Source organism: Limulus polyphemus, unplaced genomic scaffold (assembly GCF_000517525.1).
Source record: "Limulus polyphemus unplaced genomic scaffold, Limulus_polyphemus-2.1.2 Scaffold1805, whole genome shotgun sequence".
Classification (NCBI taxonomy): Eukaryota; Metazoa; Arthropoda; class Merostomata; order Xiphosura; family Limulidae; genus Limulus; species Limulus polyphemus.
Genome location: NW_013667415.1, coordinates 188504 through 211410, shown reverse-complemented (window position 1 = coordinate 211410; position 22907 = coordinate 188504). Strand labels below are relative to the sequence as shown.

Below are 22907 nucleotides of genomic sequence, written 5' to 3'. Positions count from 1 at the left end.
ACAGTAGTTTGATAATTATAATTTTAATTCTATCTTTCGTTAGTAGTTTCATAGCTATGATCTTAATTCATCTTTCGTTAGCAGTTTCATAGTTATAATCTTAATTCATCTTTCGTTAGCAGTTTCATAGTTATAATCTTAATTCATCTTTCGTTAGTAGTTTGATAGCTATAATCTTAATTCATCTTTCGTTAGTAGTTTCATAGCTATAATCTTAATTCATCTTTCGTTAGTAGTTTGATAGCTATAATCTTAATTCATCTTTCGTTAGCAGTTTGATAGTTATAATCTTAATTCATCTTTCGTAAGTAGTTTGATAGGATTAATCTTAATTCATTTTTCGTTAATAGTTTCATAGCTATAATCTTAATTCATCTTTCGTTAGTAGTTTCATAGGGGCACAATATGTATAAAGTTTTAAAAGACACATCGTGAAGGTACTATATTACAGGGTACACGTAATTTACCACCATATTGTAACTTTGCTATTAATCACGTATGGTTATTCTTAAGAGAAAGTTCAGAGAAATAATCAAACTTTTGGATTCCAGATAATTGATATAATGTTTTTAATGTATATCAAACACTTGAATCTACAGAACTATGCAACACTATGAAAACCAGCCTCACAACAAACACCCTAATTTAAAACTGGAGCTTAACGATAATGAACTTATTTCATTAAAACTTATTAATTCTAATCTTTGTTTTCCTTTTATAGAATTGTTATAAATTGTGTGTGTGTGTGTTTATATATATAAACACACACACATATATAATTTTTAAATCAAATTATTTATTTACAGTGCATAAAATACGGATTTTATAGAATAACCAAAATATACAAACTATAATTTCATATGAATCAGTGCTATTGATAAAAGTATTGTATGAGTTTCAGTTATCCAATTACATTAACAAAGAATTTGTGGAGGCACAACAAAGAAGTGTTGGAGGTACAACAAAGAATCTTGGAGGGCACAACAAATTAGTGTTGGAGTCATAAACAACGTATTTCTTGTAGGCTCTCGTAATTAGTCACATATCACAGTTTTATTCAAATTCAGAACTTCCACAGAATTACAAATGCAGTATTTTTGAAACGCATCTAAGTATGTTTTTAAGTTTTTTGACACTCATGGTAACCTTGTTAATATCTTTCATTTCTTTCATTTCGTAATAGGACTTTGCTTTGATAGCATTTATCGATTTCTATATTTAATTGGATCGCTCAAGGCTAAACAAATGTGAACACTGCGCCGTATAGATTAGCAAAAAAGTTTGTTGAATGGAGAAAAGCGTTTATAAAATAGATCTGTTTTGGAAAGGGAGAGGGTGGGAAGTTTGAGATTTTTTTGTTTATTGGTTGTTTGAGTATTTAGTCATTTATTTTTATTTATTAACTAGATCTATACAATAGAGGGATAAACTTAGATCTTAACTGATGGAGAATATTTAGAATGAATTAAATAGATTTAAGTAGATAAAGAACAACAAATTCACAATTACAAATGATTGAGAACTTATTTCTTGATTTGTACTATAAGTTTGGTTTAGTTATTCTGTCAATGCTACAATAAATCAAGCAAGTTAAGACTTAGTGAGCTAGTGTTATGATATACTTTCCAATTCTATCCTAATAGGCCCGATCCCATTAGGCTCTTTTACACGAAGGGTCTAAGATAAAAATAATAGATCAAGTCTTATTGCAATCGTGCATGGTTCTGGTTGGAACATTAAATTATGGTGATTTTTTTAAGACTGAGAACAGCACTTGAAGGCTTTGTTAGATTTATATTCCTGGTTTACCTTTGCTATATTTAGAGAATATCTAAAACTTCTGTAATAAAACCAGTAATAAAACTGTATGGTTCTGTTGTGTACTAGAATCACAGTTTAAGCTAGGCCTACATATGATAGATCTATTTGGTGATAAAGATTACTTATTCTTTATACACCCAAATTCAAACCTCGTGGTCATGGTACGTGTGGTCGAGATGTCTGCTCGAGTGTAAGTCTAAGCTAGGCCAAAAAATTCTAAATATAGCTTATAAATCTAACTAGATCAACCTACTTACAAAATTTGACCTTTTTCGCCCTTTTTAACGATCTTTGCCTGTTTTGTACAGTTGGAGGCAGCACATGAACGTATCTTATTATTTCTGCTACATTTTAATGTTTTTTCTAGGTAGTCGGATCATGTAACACAATACCACGCTCAGAAGATTTGTGAGATCCAAAATATGGCCGCCAGTAAATTTCTAATGGCTTCACACGAATCTCACACTCGGTAAGAGACTGAACCATCCAGTTAAATACAAACGAATCTATGGGTAGCAGCACTAAAGACCAAACAAGGTTTTGCCGACAAACTCTAAACCTTGATTTATTACATGTTAACTTGGCGGCGATATCAAGTGAACAGTTATCTCTGTTTGTTTGGTCATTAATAGTAAAGTAAATGTAATTACCTATTGAACTAGCAGTGTGTATGTTACATAATCTTGAGTTTAGTAAAACATTATTTGTAAGGATAAAGGTTAAATCAAGGTAATGGCAATAAAAAATCTTTCATATCTCGGTTAATGATACGCCTTAGGCCACACACCATCTCATTACTTGCCCCTAAACGTATGCTAACATATGTTAATGAGAGGCAACGAAATTCGTTTAAGAATAGCGTGTAGTTTCAATCACTGCCGTTTTGTTTTATTTTTACCTTATATATATATTACAGTCTTCGGACTTCCTATGCACAAATCCGGGGCTCGATTTACCGTGATGGGTAAAGCGAAGATAGTCCATTGTGTAGCTTTACACTAAAACAAGCAATAAAACACAGTAATTACCGTTTTGGCTGTCTAGGCTTATTTAATTTTTACTTATAACAGTAGTAAAAAGAAGGAATTTAATATTGCTTTGCTGGATTTTTAGTCCTCTTTTTTCTTTTTTTAATTTCGACATTGTCGGTGACACTTGAAAGAAATGTATGGTATTTGGTGTTTTCCACCCAAACAGCATCTTATGCAACACATGGGCTATGCAGCCAGGTTAATGACTCTAAAATTCAGGCATAACCCTTCCTAATTTAGAATGCTGACCAGAGGGAAGACAAACAGTCAACGGCACCCGTCGCATATACGTCCACTGTCAACCGAATAGCGGGATTGACTATCATTACTATAACGCTCTGAAAGATCTTCATCAGCATTCAGAGGGAATGACGTAGCTGTAAACAAAGTAAGGAATGGTGTAACTAAGAAAATTAAATATAGGAATTCAATAGTAATTGGTAACTGGCTGCTGTTAATATTAGTAAAGGAAGTCTCGTATACTTCCCTCTCGGTCTATCTATGAAGGATTCCAACCTAGCAGCGCAACTCCTGGGATTGAACCTAGTACTCATCTCAACTCTAAGACGTACTCAAAGTTGAAAGTGCGGCGCTGGTTCAGTTCTAAATCGCGGGTTTGGATCTTAGACGTTTCGATCAATAGCCCGGTACTCTAAACACTAAGCCAAAACCGATCCAAAAGAGATGTAAATGAAATGCGTGTTTGTATGCTCGAGTACTTTAAACGCTATGTATATATTCAACATATATCCATTAGAACATCAAATAAAATAATTATTCAAAGAGTTTTCTTAGATATTGCAAGGAATAACTTGCTTAATGATGTGAAGTGTTTCAATAATTTGGATTTTTAAAGTCTTTATTAGAATAATGTATGAATGCGAAATGATAAATTTGAATAGATTGGTGCAATTTTGTGAGTTTTAGATAGAGCGAAACTTATGAGCCGAATTTATGTTTTGCAGATAGCAAAATTATAACTATCAAACTACTAACGAAAGATGAATTAAGATTATAATTATCAAACTACTAACGAAAGATGAATTAAGATTATAACTATCAAACTGCTAACGAAAGATGAATTAAGATTATAACGTATGACTTAATTATTTACCTGAAACACATGTATTGGTTTTAACTCGCTGTTTTTTTTTTTACATTTTACTTTAATTTGCTTTCATTGCTTTTACGGGTTGTTTGGCGCAGATAGCCTAGCTGCTTTGCGCCATAAAACACCAACCAACCAACCAACCAACCCTGTGTACATTACATTTAACCAGAATATTACATACACTTGTTCACGGTAAATTATGTTTGCTACACCTTTCGACATTTTCAAATTCTATAACCAATCATCATATAGCTTTAACCTAATCATTAGGCTGTAAATATTTGATTCGTTACTGGGAAAAATCTTATTGTGCTAAATCTAAATCTTAATATAGAGTGCTGAAAAATTTTAAATGTATCTTTTTAATTTATTTGTTTTAGTTAAATCACTTCATAAATAGAAATGTAAATATTTAACATATTATGCTTAACTGCCTTAGATTTTTATAATAACCTATGAATATTGTGATTAGTCATTAAAATACTCTTAGTAACTGTATAGATGGCGCGGTTTTTGCAAATAATGGTAGTCGATCCTGTTGCAGATCTAGCAGGTCAAGTGTTTCTGCTCAGAACTGCAAAGGTCAATGCAGTAGCAATTAAGCCCACAGGGGTTTTTTTGGGCTTGAAAAGCTCGGGTCAATTGTATTGACCTCTTTGGTACAGTCCATTTTGTGGTCGTCAATCACTTGACTACCGAGTGACAATGCCGACTTGCTCCGGGACTATTGCAAAGAATTAGCTGACGTGGACTTTTTTTTTGTTTTGGGTCGGTATCTCTATGCGACCAGCTTCTAAACCATGATTGATGGCCGTAGCGTTCAAGAAAACAAGCCCTTCCCCCAACCGCGAGTGGGTGCTCCCGCGTGAAAGTTCTTATAGAGATACGAGAATGAATTCGTGGTGCACGGGCAGTTGAGGTCACAAGCTGCGGTGACGAGACAAGGGGATAGCTTCACGTGCTGTACAGCATGGTTTCCTTTGCTCATATAGTAACTATGGCAGCGTGACACCATCGCATGGGTTGGATTAGTGACTCTAAAGTTTGGCAGCTGGAAGGCAGTCTGTTTTAAGGATTGAGTTTTCCTGGTGTCGTAAAAGCTGAAAAGTGAACCCTTAATTATAGCAGTTCTTGTTCTTTCTCGAATTCACCGAGTTGAACTACACAGGAAGCCAAAAATGATCGCATGTCTAACTATGTGTAATACTCTAAGACGCTGAATACCAGCAGCGCCCTCACCCGGAAAATCTGCGTAGATCGCATAATTTGTGCTGCACGCAACAATCCATTCCGTACAAATCTCAGCTGATTCTAGAAAGACAAGCACCACGCTCCACGTCTGTGTGTAAACTCGCTTGTGAGAAAGACAGCTTTTGCGACCCGAGTCTCGCGTGCAGGCGTACCAAAATTGCCGCAAAAACAAGGCTGAATACTAGACGCTCTTATTATATCGCACATCCAACTTGTAAAAGAACTCAGGACAAAACCTTACATTATCAAGCAATACACTCGTGCCAGAAAGTGCACTAATCTCCTTCAGTACAGCCACTACGTCAATTTCGCGTCGATCATGTTGCTTCAACTGGTGGTTGTATTAATGGTATCAATTGGAGGTAAAGCTGTGTCCAGTGTCAACGCTCATTCCTCTGACTCTGATGGTAAGTCTCTTCTAACTCTCTCATACTTAATATAACCTATCGTCGCTGCCACAATTCATTTTTTATGTAAACTATTAAGAAAAACGTTCCTTGGAGACTTGATAGAACTTAGAAGAATTAAATGAAGGTCTGGAGGAATTAAATTAACCATGGTTAATGTTCCTGCCGAACGAAATTTTATAATTAATTTAGTGTTATGTTTAATTCAGAGCGACTTTAACTACTCGATGGCGAAATGATATGTCTTAGCTTGGCTAATAAAACCGGTTATGTGTTCGTCTGTAATCTTATAGTGAAGGAAATTATACTACAGCTACACAAGTTTACGTTATTGAAAGCTATCATCTTCTTGAGTTAATTAACATGATGGTGTTAATTGTCTTTTTTTCTAACTTGATAAATAAAACAAAGATTCAGAATAACACATATAAATACCTAAAAACTGTAAAAACTAAAAATAAGTCACGTTACTCGAAAAATACAAAACAATGTTTTTGTTGTTGTTCTATTTGTTTTTTATTACGGAAAGATGTGAAAGTACGTACATGTAAAAATGCAACATTTTTCATGGATCGTGCCAGCAAATCTGTAACAAAACAATGTACAATTATACCATTCATGCCATATAAATAAATGCCATAATTTTACATTGTTTTACTGCAGCTTTGCTGGTGTAATAATGCATTTGTTGGCGCGTACATCCATAAAAGATGTTATATTTTTACATAATTATATCGTCAGGGATTTTCCATAGCTGAGTAACCGCCTGTATACTTTTGATATAATGTAGGTAACTGTGAAATATATATATATATATACATATGTATGTGTGTTACTGCTCAAAATATCAGCATATTTCGCACATGCAATTATCAGTAGAATTAACAACAAGCAGACCATGTTTTTACAAACTTATGTACCACCATATTCCCACATTTCTCCATGTGGAAAGTTTTACTGTAAAAACTAAAAATAAGTCACGTTACTCGAAAAATACAAAACAATGTTTTTGTTATTGTTCTATTTGCTTTTTATTACGGAAAGATGTGAAAGTCGTTAGGAATTTATTAACAATGAAAAATATAACTGCATCCATCTTGAACTCCACACTAGGACTGGCCGTGACGTGGTTGTTAGCGTGCCCGAACTTTCAGAGGGTTCATGGCTCACTTTAGATTTTGGTGTATAAGAGTGACGTGAAATCTCATTATTTGGTCAGATTAGAGTGGCCCAGTAGTTTGTGATGGCTGTTGTTAATTAGCTAGTCCATCAGCTCAAAATTAGGGATGGCTATGCACGGGTAGCTCTTGTATAGCTTTGCGTTAAACTCTGAAATCAACAAAAAAGTTTCACACTAAACATATAATTTGATTGAAAAAGTTATGAGATAAAGAATAATTTTGGGGTATTAAATGACAAAACAAACTTTATGATTTTTTGACGTCGAAATCTGTTAAGTGATCACAATTTACATTAGATTGCCAGAGGCTGGAAGTCCTGACACTATTGACATTTATTGACTATTCAATTATCATAGTCTATTTAATATTGAATGTTAAACTTGGACGTTGTCTTTCTCGCTGTATAAAAGATAGTTGGCTTCCATGTCCTTAGCTTTGTTGTTAAGCGCGAAGCCACACAGTGGGCTATCTGTGCTGTGCCCACCACGAGTAACGAAACCCAATTGTTAGCATTACAATCCTTGAGAATTACCGCTGGGGTGGGGGTACATGCATGTATTTGTATAAACTTATGTATTAAAAAATAAAACATATATAACTATTAGATACCTTGAAGTTACTTACATACCCTTATTACATTATGAAGTGTTATATGTGGAATAAGTACTGACTGTGGGATATTCTGCACTTAAGAAATAATTAAATTGGGCTCTAGCAAATTTGATTTATGAGACTTACTTGCGATTTTGTTGATTTTTCCAAAAAAAGAAGGCGTATTATTTTCACACTAAGATTTATGTGAAACTCTCACACCGAGATCTAATTATTTACGTAATGCACTAACCTTCTACTGAAGCTGATTATAGAACAATCACGACTTTCCTCTCACAAGTACTTCATCTAATTGAGGGATATTTCATGAATAATTAAACATAGTTTCTGAAGGATTAGTCATGTGCGCCACTTCGTATTAATCCAGCAGAAGAGATTAAAATAGCTTTCACGTGGGAATATCTGAAAGATAGTCTAGAACACGGGTTTAATGTAAATTTAATTGAAACCTCTCTTCAGGTAGTATGTGAACAATTACTACACTCATCTTTTTTATTTCGCAAAAGTTATACATTTAATTATCAACTGGTCAAGAGTTATTACACTGGACCGAATGAATATTATATTTATCTGAATATAATTTAGTTTAACCAGGTGTGGCCAGTGGTTAGTGTGCCCAGACTGTGAATACAAGTATTCTTTGTTCGCGATTTATTGCTGCAAAAACGCGCTCCGCACTTTGCGGCCGTTGTTGTGCTACAAGAGTTACAGTCAAAATTCCACTATTAGATCAAATAAAGGTGGTCCAAGAGTTGGCGTTGGGTACTGTTGACTAACTGTCTTCCTTCTAGTATTTCAATTCAAATTTAAATAAACAATTTGCTTTTATTATGATGGCCAGGTGGTTACGGCGCTCGACTCGCAATCTGAGGGTCGCGGGTTCGAATCCCCGTCACACCAAACATGCTCGCCCTTCCAGTCGTGGGAGCGTTATAAAGTAACAGTCAATCTCCCTATTCGTTGGTAAAAGAGTAGCCCAAGAGTTGGCGGTAGGTGGTGATGACTAGCTGCCTTCCCTCTAGTCTTACACTGCTAAATTAGGGACGGCTAGTGAAGATAACCCTCGTGTAGCTTTGCGCGAAATTCAAAACAAACAAACAATTTATTATGATAGAACTTCATTACAATATTTTAATACGCTGTGTATATGTAATCGTGCTGGTTCATTCTCAGCTTTGAAAAACACACTCATCATCGATCTGTAGGTGGCGTTCCTTACCTTAGTAAACAAATTATATTGTCAGATGAAACTTTATAGCAATTATTTCAAAAATTCACACCGTATAAAACAAATTTCGGATGATTTAGTAACTTTAGAAAGAGCATTTCTTCCGTCGATCGGCATGACCTTTTACTTGTAAATATATTCATTTGCAATTATATACTTGATTGTATTATATGGATTGAATGACACGTCCATATGGAAATCTCTCTAAGACTAACAAAAGTACAACAGGAAATATATATATACGCAATGTTCAGTACTGTTATCGTTATGACAGAGAAAAAAACCGTCGTAATCATAATTCATACTAACTTTGTCGTAAGTGGTTCGTATTTGTACTTTAATTGATATTATTTTTATAAAGCTTATCACCCAATAACTTCCATATTCGCAGTCACCGTATTATATTTGTACGTGATATATAGTGATTATACTCTTACTCGTATTCTTACGCTGTTTAACGACCTTTATTACTTCACAAATTTTATAACCATAGGTACTTTATTGTAGCTGTGCTTGTTTTTTTAAGGCCCATAACGTAGGTAAATTAATATGTAGAATTATAAACGGACTTTTCTCTACGTTAAAATATTTTTATTGCGAGCTTCCGACCCTCTTATCACAGTCTTCATCGGGCAACAATGTATTGTTTAGTATTTTAACGTACAGAAAAATCTGTATATAATTCTACATATTAATTTACCTGCATGATTAGTTTTAAACAACAATTATCAACTCGCTACGGACGGCTTATTGTAGCTGTTCTGTTGCTTATTCTTACCTGATTTATTTCTATAGAATTTATCATAAATAAAAGGTTCAGTTACCATAGTTCCCGCGTAATAGCCACAATGGTAATATTTTACATATTAATAATTTATTAATCTCCTTTTTTCTTCTAAGCATACGATCTGTAGGAGCTTCCACAACTCTGATTAATCTGTATGAATGTATTTTGTACACTGTTCTCTGAATGATAAGATGTTCCGTTTCGTTACTAAATTTGTAAAACGTATTGTACTTTATTTGACACGTGGGTTCTTTCAAGGGCTTAATACAGTGAAAACTAATAAACTGTTCATCGCTGAAGTAGGTTTTCAATACACTAATCCGATGGTTGTTTTGAGTGACTTCGTGCACACACACACACACACACACATATATATATACATGTGTGTTTGTATACAAAAATAATCTTCACCCACTCTATAAAATAAACTTTTAGTCATATCTGCAGTATTTTTAAGTTAGGTTGACAATATCTATCTATATGAACAGGAAATAAAGTCTAAGCTCTCTGCTATACATTCCGCACGTCACACACTAAGTTAACATCATTAGTTCAGACACAATTATACGCTCTCTGTATGTCTTTGACGTCCTGTTTTTCTCACACAGGAAATTGATAATTAACGTCTTATAAAATTCATGAAATATTGATTATTTCCCCCACCCATTTTGTGGGTCGCTCTAGTCCGTAATCGTGTTCTTCTGTATAATTACACGTGTGTAATTGTGAGAAACTATATTTTTCAACGCATGACTAGCGAGACACTTATATTTTGCATGCTTTTGAATTTTAGTGACGTAAAGGCCAAGCTCAAAATTCCAGATCGCAAGAAACATAGTGTATTTTATCTTCTTGCCACGATCCCACAGTGGTACAGCGGTAAGTCTCTAGGTTTATAACGCTAAAAACCGGGTTTCGATACCCGTGGTGAACAGAGCACAGATATAGCCCTTGGCTTAGCTTTGTGCTTAACTTACAAACAAACAAAGTTCTTGCCGTGTCTTTATTGGGTATTATTCATAAAGTCGAGGTAAAGGTGAATTTTCAATGTTACATTCTAGATCACAGAATACCGCAGATGTTTAGAATGACACTGTCGTCTAAAGGCTAGATATGAAGGTGTATTACGAAAAATCAGTTTTATGTCGAAACCTAGAAACATGTGAAAATAATACCATCGAAAAAATGCATCACAGAAAAAACAAAACAAAAAAGGCAATATTTACAGTTAACCCTACTGATGGGTTTCATTCCAAACCTATTAAATATAATAGATGGTTCTGATTTAACTTAGTCTGTTTTAAAATGGTCGGGTTGGTTACCGGCGGGTCCGGGGTTTGAGACGTGACTCTGCTGAATAAGCTCTACACTTTTAATCGTGTTATAAGGCTTACAATGAATCTCGCTGTTCGGTTCAAAGAGTCGAACAAAGTCCTTGTGGCGCCCGGTTATGTTAACTGGTAGTCTTCTCTCTGGTGAAAGGTTAAAATCAGGAATGGCTACACATGAATTTTAGTAGCCTCTGACCTGGCCTTTAGCCCAAGTGCGCATAAGATTGCAAATTTTAATTCTATTCCCGTTTGTTATTCTATGATCCATAAAACCACTTCTTGCTGCATGTATTAATAATTCAATCTATACATGGCTGTTGAATAGAAATAGAATTATCGACTATGTGCAGTTCTTTTTTTGATTTTGTTTGAACGACCTGTACCAAACATTAAGCAGCAAGTCTGTTATTATATTGTAAATATCTTATAGATCCTACAGCTACTGCAGTATTAGGAAGTTATATACATATATCAATGTACATACATTTCATACACGTACACATCCATATGTATGTGTGTGTTTATACATACATAAGTTGTAAGAATAAGAAATATTTTTTGTATAGTATGTTGAACAGAAATCATAAGAAAATATTGCTATACATATCGTTCACTTACGCAGCAATAAGCAATAGATACTAATAAATCATAAACGCCTGCCTTCAACAGGGAAGTTCGAGGTATGTTCTCCAGAAAATGTTCAGAAATAGAGCAACAATTTGAGATTATTTGATGTAGCAGAGGGCCAAGAAACGATAGAAATCTGGAGGTAAAGAAACGAACGAAATTAAAACGAAAATAAGCAATTTAATGACCAACGTACGTGACAATAAACAATTTAATGACCAACTTACGTGACCTGTTATTTTTAATCTCTTTATTTTATCTTTTCAACACTTTATTTTCATCTATCAAAGTAATTTTTGAATCTCTATCTGTTTATAATGTCATTATGTTAGAATAAACTCAAATCAAGTTATGGAAATCATAAGCCTATCAAAATTTATGGGAAGGGAGTGACGTGGAGTTGTTCCCCTGTTCTGACGTCTGTGCATGTGCAGAGAAACACACACTAACAAGTGTAACATAACTTATGGATTATGGTATACTCGAAGATCTCGAGGTTACACCTTATTTGACACATCAACAAACTGTGATGCCTTTTTATTTATATTGCCGTCAGAGATAAGAAATTTCTTTTGCTACTGAGTGCGAGATGGTCGATGGGAGATATGTGTGTCCTTATTGAAATCAAGGATAAATTTTTATAGAATTTTGTTTTCCAGTTTTTCTAATTATCTCATGAAATATAACAGCTCATAAACTACAATAGAAAACTTCCTGTCATTAAAATTGATTTGCTAATAGATGAAAAATATTTCAAACTACGAAGGTTCACTAAATTTGTGAATCAAAAAGTACTGATTTATTTGTATAAAAACTTTTGAAATTCCGATCAACTCTATACAGTTTGAGAAGAGCAGATCTGCGTTTGATACACCACCATTTAGTCCACTTTCGAGTCGTTTGTATCACCAAAAAACATATCACTAGGAATTGTTGCACCAATGTTGTACTGAATAAAAAAATGCATATTTTAACATGATCACCTTCTTCAGTATTTACAAGGGTAAATAAGTCTGAAAAAACCACGATGGGCTGGCTACCTGCTGTGTCCACCGAAAGGAGTCGAACCCCGGAATTTAGCGTTGTAAGTTTGTAAACTTACCGCTGTCTCACAAGGGGACGTAAATTAGTTGCATAAATATATGTATAATACTTAACTGTATTTTAAATGTAATTGACGAACCACACCAGATTATAATAACAATCTTCTTTATTAAAATAGTATTATAAACTAATAGAAAATATTTTTTGAAGTGTATAAAATTTATTCACTATTTTATTTATTTTATGAGTATTGTTAATAGAAAAGAGCATTTATCATATAGGCAGTATATTTCAGTGTTTTATCCTTAAAAAAAACGACTAAACAAATACTTATATCTTGTTTGTTTGTAATTAAGCACAAAGCTACACAATGGGCTATCTGTGCTCTGCCCACCACGGGTATCGAAACCCGGATTCTAGCGTTGTAAGTCCGTAGACATACCGCTGTGCCACTGGGGGCTACTTATATCTCATAAACCGTTTCTATATTCCAAAAGCAAGCTTTCTTCTTTTTCTTTTTTTTTATTCAGAAGTGCTGGGTAGACAGAGTGAAAAGCAGAATTCCCAGGTTGCACACTATCAAGTATTTAGATATACTGAAACGATAAGATGGCGAGGCTTTTCTCGACGAATCAACTATTAATTAGTTAATAAATAACCGTCTGCCTCGTTTTTCTATCTGCGTGGACGCACGTCTAGGGAAGAAACCAATTCAATTCCTATAGCCACTGTATATGATGGAAAAAAAAAACAACCTGTATACAGCACCATCTTAAAAACTAAGAAAACTTAGTAATCTCTATGAGAATGGTTTATATTTTTGTGCGCACGCACATTCTCGCGCGCGTGATCTACTTCATTTTGGGACTGTGATAGCCGTGCTCATTCAACTACACTTTTAAAGAAATTGACTGCTGACTATAGGAATATACAAGGAAGCTTTGAAGAATTCAGAGAGAGAGAGAAACGATTTGGAATCTATGTAAATTCTTACTGCCACTATAAGTTTTGACTTGTTGCTATTTTTATTTAAAAATGCTCAAAAACAACTAAGGATAATCAGTAATTTTAACATTATGGTGGTTAATCAGAAGGTTATCATTATGGTGGTTAATCAGAAGGTTAACATTATGGTTAACATTAATCAGAAGGTTATCATTATGGTGGTTAATCAGAAGGTTAACATTATGGTGGTTAATCAGAAGGTTATCATTATGGTGGTTAATCAGAAGGTTATCATTATGGTGGTTAGTCAAAAGGTTAACATTATGATTAACATTAATCAGAAGGTTATCATTATGGTGGTTAATCAGAAGGTTATCATTATGGTGGTTAATCAGAAGGTTAACATTATGGTGGTTAATCAGAAGGTTAACATTATGGTTAACATTAATCAGAAGGTTAACATTATGGTTAACATTAATTAGAAGGTTATCATTATGGTGGTTAATCAGAAGGTTATCATTATGGTGGTTAATCAGAAGGTTAACATTATGGTGGTTAATCAGAAGGTTAACATTATGGTTAACATTAATCAGAAGGTTATCATTATGGTGGTTAATCAGAAGGTTATCATTATGGTGGTTGATAAGAAGGTTAACATTATGGTTAACATTAATCAGAAGGTAAACATTATGGTGGTTAATCAGAAGGTTAACATTATGGTTAATCAGAAGATATTGTCAATCACTCCATCTCACTGCTGTGAAAATCAGGTCTTCTATAATCAGTCTTGTGATAAAAAAAACAAATGTGTCTACACTGTAGCAGTTTCACACAATCTTGTCGCATTCGTTACTTTGAGGACAGGGCGTGGCCTAGTGGTTATTGTGCTCATACTATGAATCCAGAAGCTCATGCTTCTCGACCTGTTGCTGCAAAAATGCTTTCTGTGCTATGAGACTATTGGTGTGTTACAAGAACGATAGTCAAATCTCATTATTCAGTACACCAAGATTTGGCAGTGGGCGCTGTTGTCTAGCTGCTTTCTCCCTAGTTCAAAATCGGGAAGGGCTATGCGCCGATAGCCATTTGTGTATAGAGCTTTGCGCAAATATTGTGATACGAAAAAAATCGTCATTTTGAAGTAGCCCCCAGTTTGGCAGCAGTAAATCTGCAGGCTTACAACGTTAAAAATCGGGTTCGATACTCACAGTGGGCAGAACACAGATAGCTCATTGTGTAGCTTTGCGCTTAACAACAAACAAACCAAACCATTATGAAGTGAATTACCATGTTTAAAGCATTCCAGGTTATTCATAAGCCATGGTTAGATCTCAAAAAACGATATTTGATTTTTTGCTTATGTACTTAGAAACCATTGGATAAAGGGAAGACCGTTGTAAACTTGCTTCCAGTATCTCAAAGCGTCGTTAGCAGAGTATGGAGATCCTCAAAATAATGATACAGTTGTTTGGCCATTTCGACAAGGCAAGCATCCATTCACAACACAAGCAAACTACTACTTTCTGTCAGTTATGTTTCGTTACACTAGTAGAGTACAGCCTCTGAGATTGTATCACGTGTTCGCAGCCGCAACTGGACGCTGCAATGCATAGTTCGTTGGCAGTAGGTTTCACAAGGCCGAAGTATATGCCAGATGCCCAGTAAGATGCATTCTGTTCAGAGCAAGGCACAAAACAACTTGCCTGCAATAGTGTCAAAAGCACATCTAGTGGACTAGCAAATTATTTTTATAGATAAGTCGTGCTTCACCCAGCGTCAAGATAAAGACGTATAAACACTTGGAGAGAAATTGGAACCAGATCCACTTCATCTTCATACAGGAACATAACACATAGGGCTGTGGTGGAGGGATGGTGTGAGTAGGAATAAGTTTTGGTGAACATACCGACCTATGAATCTTGCACAATGATACCATTAATACCACACATGGTATGGACCACATTCTACGGATATTTTTTGTTGCTGTCATATATATATACATACGTGCCTCACACCAGGTTAATACGTATGTTCACCAAACTTCGTTTACGTCGAATATGTACCAGATGCTCTTGGAATGGAAGACAAGTCATGTTCCTCCGCGTGCTTCCAGATCTTAAAGAGGCCCTGAAAACAATTATTCTAGAAGTAGGGTGGAGAATACCTACGAACCTTATGGATACTATGATTTTAAGAACGCAACATAGGTGATATGCTGTTCGTATGACTATACTCCATACTGAAATAGAATGTGAAATGCTCATTTACATTTCATTTCGGTTACCTAGATGTTCATGAGTTGTCTGATTTGCATAAACATTAACCGAGATGATAATTAACATTATTTTATGACGGTAATCTTTGCCTTGTGGTAACTATAATATTATAAATTCTGACTGTACTTTAACCCTTTTGAGCATTGTGTTGTGGGATTTTAAGCAATGTACAAACAATCGGTCATACATGGTGGACATAATAACATTTAACAACATCAGCAGCAGGTTAGAAAAGAGATTGATAGAAACCGTCATTTTTACGTTGTGTATTATCAAGTTAATAGTAGCTCAAATAGCATTCCTTTTCTGTGTTGTGTGAAAAATATTTGATTTTTTATGATGCGCATTAAAAACAACAGAAAGTACAAAACAGATGTATCTTCAACCGTGGGATGCTCAGTTGAGGATTTGAATAGTGTAATTTTACCGGTGTTTTAAACCCCTAATAAATCAGTAGTGGTTAAAACACATGCGCCGGCGCACACACATATACACAAACACGCGCATATACGTGTTTGTTTACTATATGTAATGCACGCATTGGGCTAACTTTCGAAGTCAGAGATCTCTATGGCTGAGACATAGCGATGTCCTTAATTTGGAACTGTAGTCCAGAAGGAAGGCAACCAGTCGCATAAAGCGGCTATTTTTAACCGAATAGCGGAACTGACTGTCACTCTTATAACATATCCAGTGTTGGTAGCACCACGTTTCGAACCAGAGATTCTCGGATTCTCAGTCTGATACGCAAAACACTAGGTCAAGTTCGGGCTCTAAACACTGATAAATAGAAATGGTAGATCGACATAATTAGAAAGATGGGTAGATAGATAATAACACACATACATACATATACATATAATAATTGATTTTGATTAGATAGATAACAACACACATATATATACATATACATATAATAATTGATTTTGATTAGATAGATAACAACACACATATATATACATATAATAATTGATTTTGATTAGATAGATAACAACACACATATATATACATATATATAGTAATTGATTTTGATTAGATAGATAACAACACACATATATACATATATATAGTAATTGATTTTGATTAGATAGATAACAACACACATATATACATATATATAGTAATTGATTTTGATTAGATAGATAACAACACACATATATACATATATATAGTAATTGATTTTGCCACAAAATGTCTGTATTGCAATAGGGAATTCACTATGATAAAGTATTAGCAAGCACATCACACAATTAGTGACTTGACTGTCTCGATGTTAGACATTGTGTTATCTTATCTGCATTTTGCTATACCTCTCATAATTCAAGCAATTTTCTCGTTTATGTGATGTTATGTGAATATGCTATCGTTTTTTAGAACATAATGTTTTAAATAACAAACATCCTAAATTATTTCTGCTGATGGATAGTTTCTAAAGCAAAGATTCTCAAATATTTATTGATACTGTGAAGGGTACCCATGATTATATGAAAATACAATCTTTTTCTTTTTCACTGTCATATTAATATACATACAAACATCGCTAACTACAATATACTAAAACATACATTGTCGAAACTATTCCATATTTGATGTGATCCGTCACTAAGCTGTTTTTAATGTTATCGGATAATTCTCTACAATGTTCTTGAATCACTGAGTTTAATATATTTGATGTATATAAAGTAAACAGGGGGGGGGGGGACATTCAAATAAAAGAAAAACGATGAAGGAAAGATGGCAGAATCTATTCGACAGGTCCTAGTATATATATAGTTGACATCATGAAAATGACAGCGACTTGCTTCCCCAAGTCTGTTACTCTACAAATAACAGTCGCACTGTCAGAAATGCATCGGCTAGACGTCAGTTCTTGTGTTGTTCAGAGATTCTCTTTGTTCACTCCATGTAATGGCTCTTGTCAAGTGTTTTGATGGTGTTGCATTAATGTCAGAACTGGAATTAACATTATAAGTCGTAATCAACAGCAGCATGTCTTTCTCCGAGAAGACCGATATTATATATATATTGTGGGTACAGTTAATGGTCTACGTAGATTAAGCGCACCGACGATTACTTTCAGCTTTCATTGGTTTCTCAACTGAATAAGTCGAAAAGATCCATTAGTGGATGGATCATAAATGCTAAAAGAACTTCAGGAAATCGACCAGCGAAGGCATATTGTTCAAAGTAGCGGAATCTTGGGACTACTGCAGTACTTAGTAGAATGAAAATTCTTCCCGATATCTCGGGTGTCTCTCTCTCTATAACTGGCTATCATCTACCCATTTCTTTTTCGCTCGGTTTGTAATACAAATACTTTACTATTCCTCTTTACCTCTTATGATCAAACACAATATAATGATTTTAAGTTGTTTTTTTCCTGTCTTCTTTTTCTACTCTTACGTTTTTTTACTTTATTTCTTTTTTTTTAAATTTGAAACGAAATGCGGAAATCATTTTTCCCAGCATTTATATTTTTGTCTTTCTGTCTCTGATGGTTCATTTGTCTATTTATTTTCTCTTTCTGTACTAGTTTTACATTATTTATGGTACAAACTATTTAAGCCAACTATACATCTAAATAATTTTATCTTTATTTGTTTATATTTTATCTCTGTCTCTGCGTGTCTTCTCTACTTGTGTTGATTTAGGTTTTGATATTAAGTGTATTATTTTGTTTATATTTTATCTCTGTCTCTGCGTGTCTTCTCTACTTGTGTTGATTTAGGTTTTGATATTAAGTGTATTATTTTGTTGATATTTTATCTTTCTCTCTACGTACATGTGTCTTCTCTACTTGTGTTGATTTAGGTTTTGATATTAAGTGTATTATTTTGTTGATATTTTATCTTTCTCTCTACGTACATGTGTCTTCTCTCCTTATGTTGATTTAGAATTGAGCATTAAGTGTATTATTGTGTGGTTTATATCTAGAAAGTTAGAGAGTTTAATTAAATATCTGAAAAAAGGAACATTTATTTAGATTGAGATGGATTTTGTTAAGAACGACCAAAGCATTAAATGATAGTGTTGAAAACATTTGATGAGATATTTTTAGTAATGATATGTACCTTCACCACATTTTAAGAATGGTATGATTGTATATATGTGTGTGTGTGTCAATGGATTGGGCTAGAAGGTTCGGGCAAGGACAAGCTATTGTGGGTGGAGCTGAGTGATATTTTTTAATAAGGCCGTATTAACATGTGTTAGATTATTAGACAGGCCTAGTACTAAGCTAACTCTGTCTAGTGTGCAATAGTGGGGGAGGGGGAGACTAACCTTTCTGTTTTAATCCTTGTTGAACAGATCTTTCCATATGTGTACAATTACAATGGTATCGAAGTTTTCGGTATGTTTGATATCTTTCTTCTTTAAAGACTAGAAATAATGCTTAACATTGCGGCTAGGCTTTGTATTTAGTATACTTGAGATTTTTGTAACTTGTGATCCACTTTAGGATACTTATCTATTTTGTTTTGAATAAAAAAATTCATATCGAGTAATAAAAATTAAATACCTTCAAACTGCAGAAATCTTCATGTTCATCATGTCTTTGCTTAACATTTTCCGCGAGACATGATTTGGTACCATTTAACGTAAATCGCGCTTATCTCACCCGTGAAAAGCTATGGTGGCTGTGGCAACAAAGGTTCTTGGAGTAAAGAAAAATGGACAGTGTCCCGATAATTTGACACGAAAATACCATAAGAAAGTGAGCTGACAACGTCTTGTGTTGATGCTATTTTTTTTCTTTAGATCGTATATTGTATTTGAAATGTTGAATCAGTAGGGCTTTTGAAAAGGACGTGTGTTGTGCATAACTGTTACCAGTAACGTTGAGGGAAAGGAAGACATGTAGACAGTGAAACGACGGGTCACTTTCAAAGATGGTCTTTCTACTGTGTAGACTCTACCTGCTGTGTCTGTTATAAACTAACCCCAAGATGTCAGTCTGGCAAATAAGAAAAGCCCAGGTGCGCTGGGAAAGCTATAGCCTTAGAGGAGGTTGTCACAGCATGAATTGTGATGGGGAGAGCATTAAAGGTATTGTCTTTTATTCTTCAACTAACAAGACTGGAGGTGGGAAGGGTTAAGCAGTATGTAATCGCCCCTTCTTCAGGGGGTAACGCCTGTAAACAAAAGAATGAAGTGCCCTATAAGCTGACATTCTGAAAAGCTGAAAAGTACTATCTCTCTTCAGATGTATTTATGTTTATATATGCTAAATCTGAATTGAAATTAATTAATATATATTTTTTACATGGTAAAAAGTCACCAGAAATTTCAGATCAGTATGTGTATGCTTATTATGGGGATACTTTTTGGTTTGACTCAAATCTATCTATCTGTTTGGAAATACAATAAGTCTACAGTACCATCTTCTTTTTTATAAATAACTTCTGAAAGTCTCACTTTTGTGATGTTTTATAAATTTGTTTAAAGTTTTGTTGGAAGAAAGTTATAATTTCATATATTGTTAGTTTAAAATTAAAACGATACATGTATGTAAGTTAAGATATGAACGCGAAATTAAAAAAAAAAACAAATACGAAAATTTTGTTTGAAAGTAATCATTTGTTTTGTTTTTTTAGAAATCCAAAAAACGTTCGATTCTCTCGTTAATTCAAAGCTGCTGAAGACTAACCCAATCTATATGTTTGTATACCACACTATATTAAGTTCTACATAAACTCACGTGACATTATGTTTGTCAGTAACTGCAAACAAGTAACCAATATTGAAGTGTTATTTGAGGGCCTTTGAAACGACAGACGCTATACATAATTATCGGTAACACACGTACTTTTCATGTGAACAAATGATGATTCAAAGAAAAAATGTTATCTTAGAAGACGGTTAAAATGACATGAGTACTGACAAATAGTTATATCGTTAATGTTATTTATCTTGTTGAAACTGTTTATTAAAGCCTAAAGCAGAGTTACAGCACATGGTTAAATCTTCACAAAGCACCTGTCTTGTTTCTTGGTTTAACATTAGGAGCACAATTTTGCACACTCGCAGAACAACGGAGAGAGAGAGAGAAAGCTGTTTCATTGGTAGCCCTATCTAATACAATCTAATTAACTAGGATATACTGAGGTATTGTTGTTACACCCGTCTCCTTAACTTGTTTTCAATGTTTTGTATTAAATCTTGGAGTGTTTCACAAAGGCGTCTGAAAAGCTGCTGGATGTACACAACCTCATTGCTGAAGATTTAATTAAGTACTTACACGTGAATGAACATTATTTATCTTTCAAAAATATGCAATGAATGTAGACAGTACTGCGTGTCTGGGGAACTAAATAAATCCATACCGAGAGAGGGTAAGAAATCACTAGTTTGAAAATAGAAGCTTTAAGAGATCTCCATTTTACATGCATCAGGAAACCTTCTGTAGCACACGTTTTCAATCACGATGGTCACCGATACTTCAAATTGAATTGAATGATCTTGTATTACAGCATACTTCTGGAAGTCCCATACAATAACATAAAACCTTTTGTAGACATTATACGGTCTGTGCTGATGCTCGCTGTGATTTCTGCAGTTCGTGATTTTTATTTTTAGCCAATAAAAGGAATAATATAGTTGTTGTTGTTTGGTCCATTCCTCTCTTCCCATTTACACGGATGGTTCGAAATCAGGTGACTCTGTAGGTTCTGCCATGGTTTGCTGTGGTTCGGTAGTTGCTCGCTGGATCCCCTCTATAGTTTCTGTGTTCACTGCCGAGTTGTATGCTATTTCTCTTGCCCTGGATCATGTAGAAACTATGCAGTACAGTAATTGTACTATTTACACCGATTCTCTTAGCTCTCTACTTTAATTCTCACCCTGTTCTCGTCGATATTCAACACCGATTGGCCCACTTTTCGCTATCTTCTATTTCCATCCAGTTTTTCTGGATCCCTGACCACGTCGGTATTCACGGGAACGAGCTCGCTGACCCCGCAGCTAAGTCCGTCTGCTGTGGTGCCATCACGGCCGTGCATGTCCCATACATGGACTAGGGTCCTATCTTCAAGGCGCGGCTTCGTGCCAGTTGGCAGTCGACTTGGAGTGAGCAACACCATAATAAGCTTTTCCAGATCAAACCTTCTGTTGGTCTTTGGCCGTCTTGCTTCACTTGCTTCCGTAAGTAAGGATCGGAAGGAGGAAATAGTCCTGGCAAGGCTACGCATTGGTCATAGTTTTTTAACCAATCGTTTTCTTTTATCAGGTATTGACCCACCGATGTGTAGCCATTGTGACACTCAAGTCACAACAGCCCACATTTTACTGTCGTGCCGTCGTTACGACCGTGAGCGGCGGCACCATTTTAGACACATTTTTTCTAAATGTTTACCCCTGACGCTGGACAGTGTCATTGGTAATGGTGACACTGTCCGACTAGATTGTATTTTTAATTTTTTACACATTATACGTATTTTTAATTCTATATAACTCTTTTACCGACACTTATTGGTTTTAACTCACTGTATTTTTACATTTTACTTTAATTTATTTTCATCGTTTTTACCGGTTGTTTGGCGCAGATAGCCTCGCAGCTTTGCGCCATGAAGTTTCGAAAGATGTTCAGCAAAAAGAAGACGGTACTTCCAATCGGGAGTATCCGCCTTCCCCAGATGACTCAAGGAAAGGTCACAGGATGGGATGGTAATCGGTACTTCCAATCGGGAGTATCTGCCTTCACCAGATGACTCAAGGAAAGGTTACAGGATGGGATGGTAATAAGCCATGGTGGAATGAGCTGATCATTGGGGACAGCAATGTCATCCAATGCCAGACCCAATTCAGCCAGTAATGCCCGCATACAAAGGCCAAATGGAGGAATAGCAGACCATCTGTTCTGAAAGAGCATTGCCCACTGAGGAAGAAAAACACAATCCCAGGTGGGATGCTGTGGTAAGGATCGAAGCTTAGTAGCATATCGTAGAGAAAGTTGTAAATGACGGAGGTGAAGAGAAGGTTCGTGGGACTCAGTGTACAAACTATGGACTGGAGAAGTGCGAAAAGCACCGGTGCAGAGCCGAAGCCCCAGATGGTGAATGGGGTCTAGCATCTTCAGGACCAAGGTCCTGGCGGAACCATAGACCAAAGACCCATAGTCCAGTTTGGATTGAATCAAAGCACGATAGATCCTGAGCATAGAACATTGATCCGCTCCCCAAGAGCTGGAAGGGAGGACACGGAGGATGTTCAGAGCCCTTGCATACTTGACACACAGCTGCTTGATGCGTGGAATGAA

General features: G+C 35.1%; 1 protein-coding gene across 1 annotated transcript in view; it reads left to right on the top strand.

The window, feature by feature from the left end:
• Nucleotides 1–4901: 4901 nt before the first annotated feature.
• Nucleotides 4902–22907, top strand: part of LOC106464996 (inactive tyrosine-protein kinase transmembrane receptor ROR1-like) — a 160846-nt gene continuing 142840 nt past the window's right edge. The window contains exon 1 of the mRNA XM_013925185.2: nt 4902–5621. Within this exon, the coding sequence (XP_013780639.2) occupies nt 5534–5621 (88 nt within the window). The 5' untranslated portion in view covers nt 4902–5533. The remainder of the gene's footprint in view (nt 5622–22907) is intronic.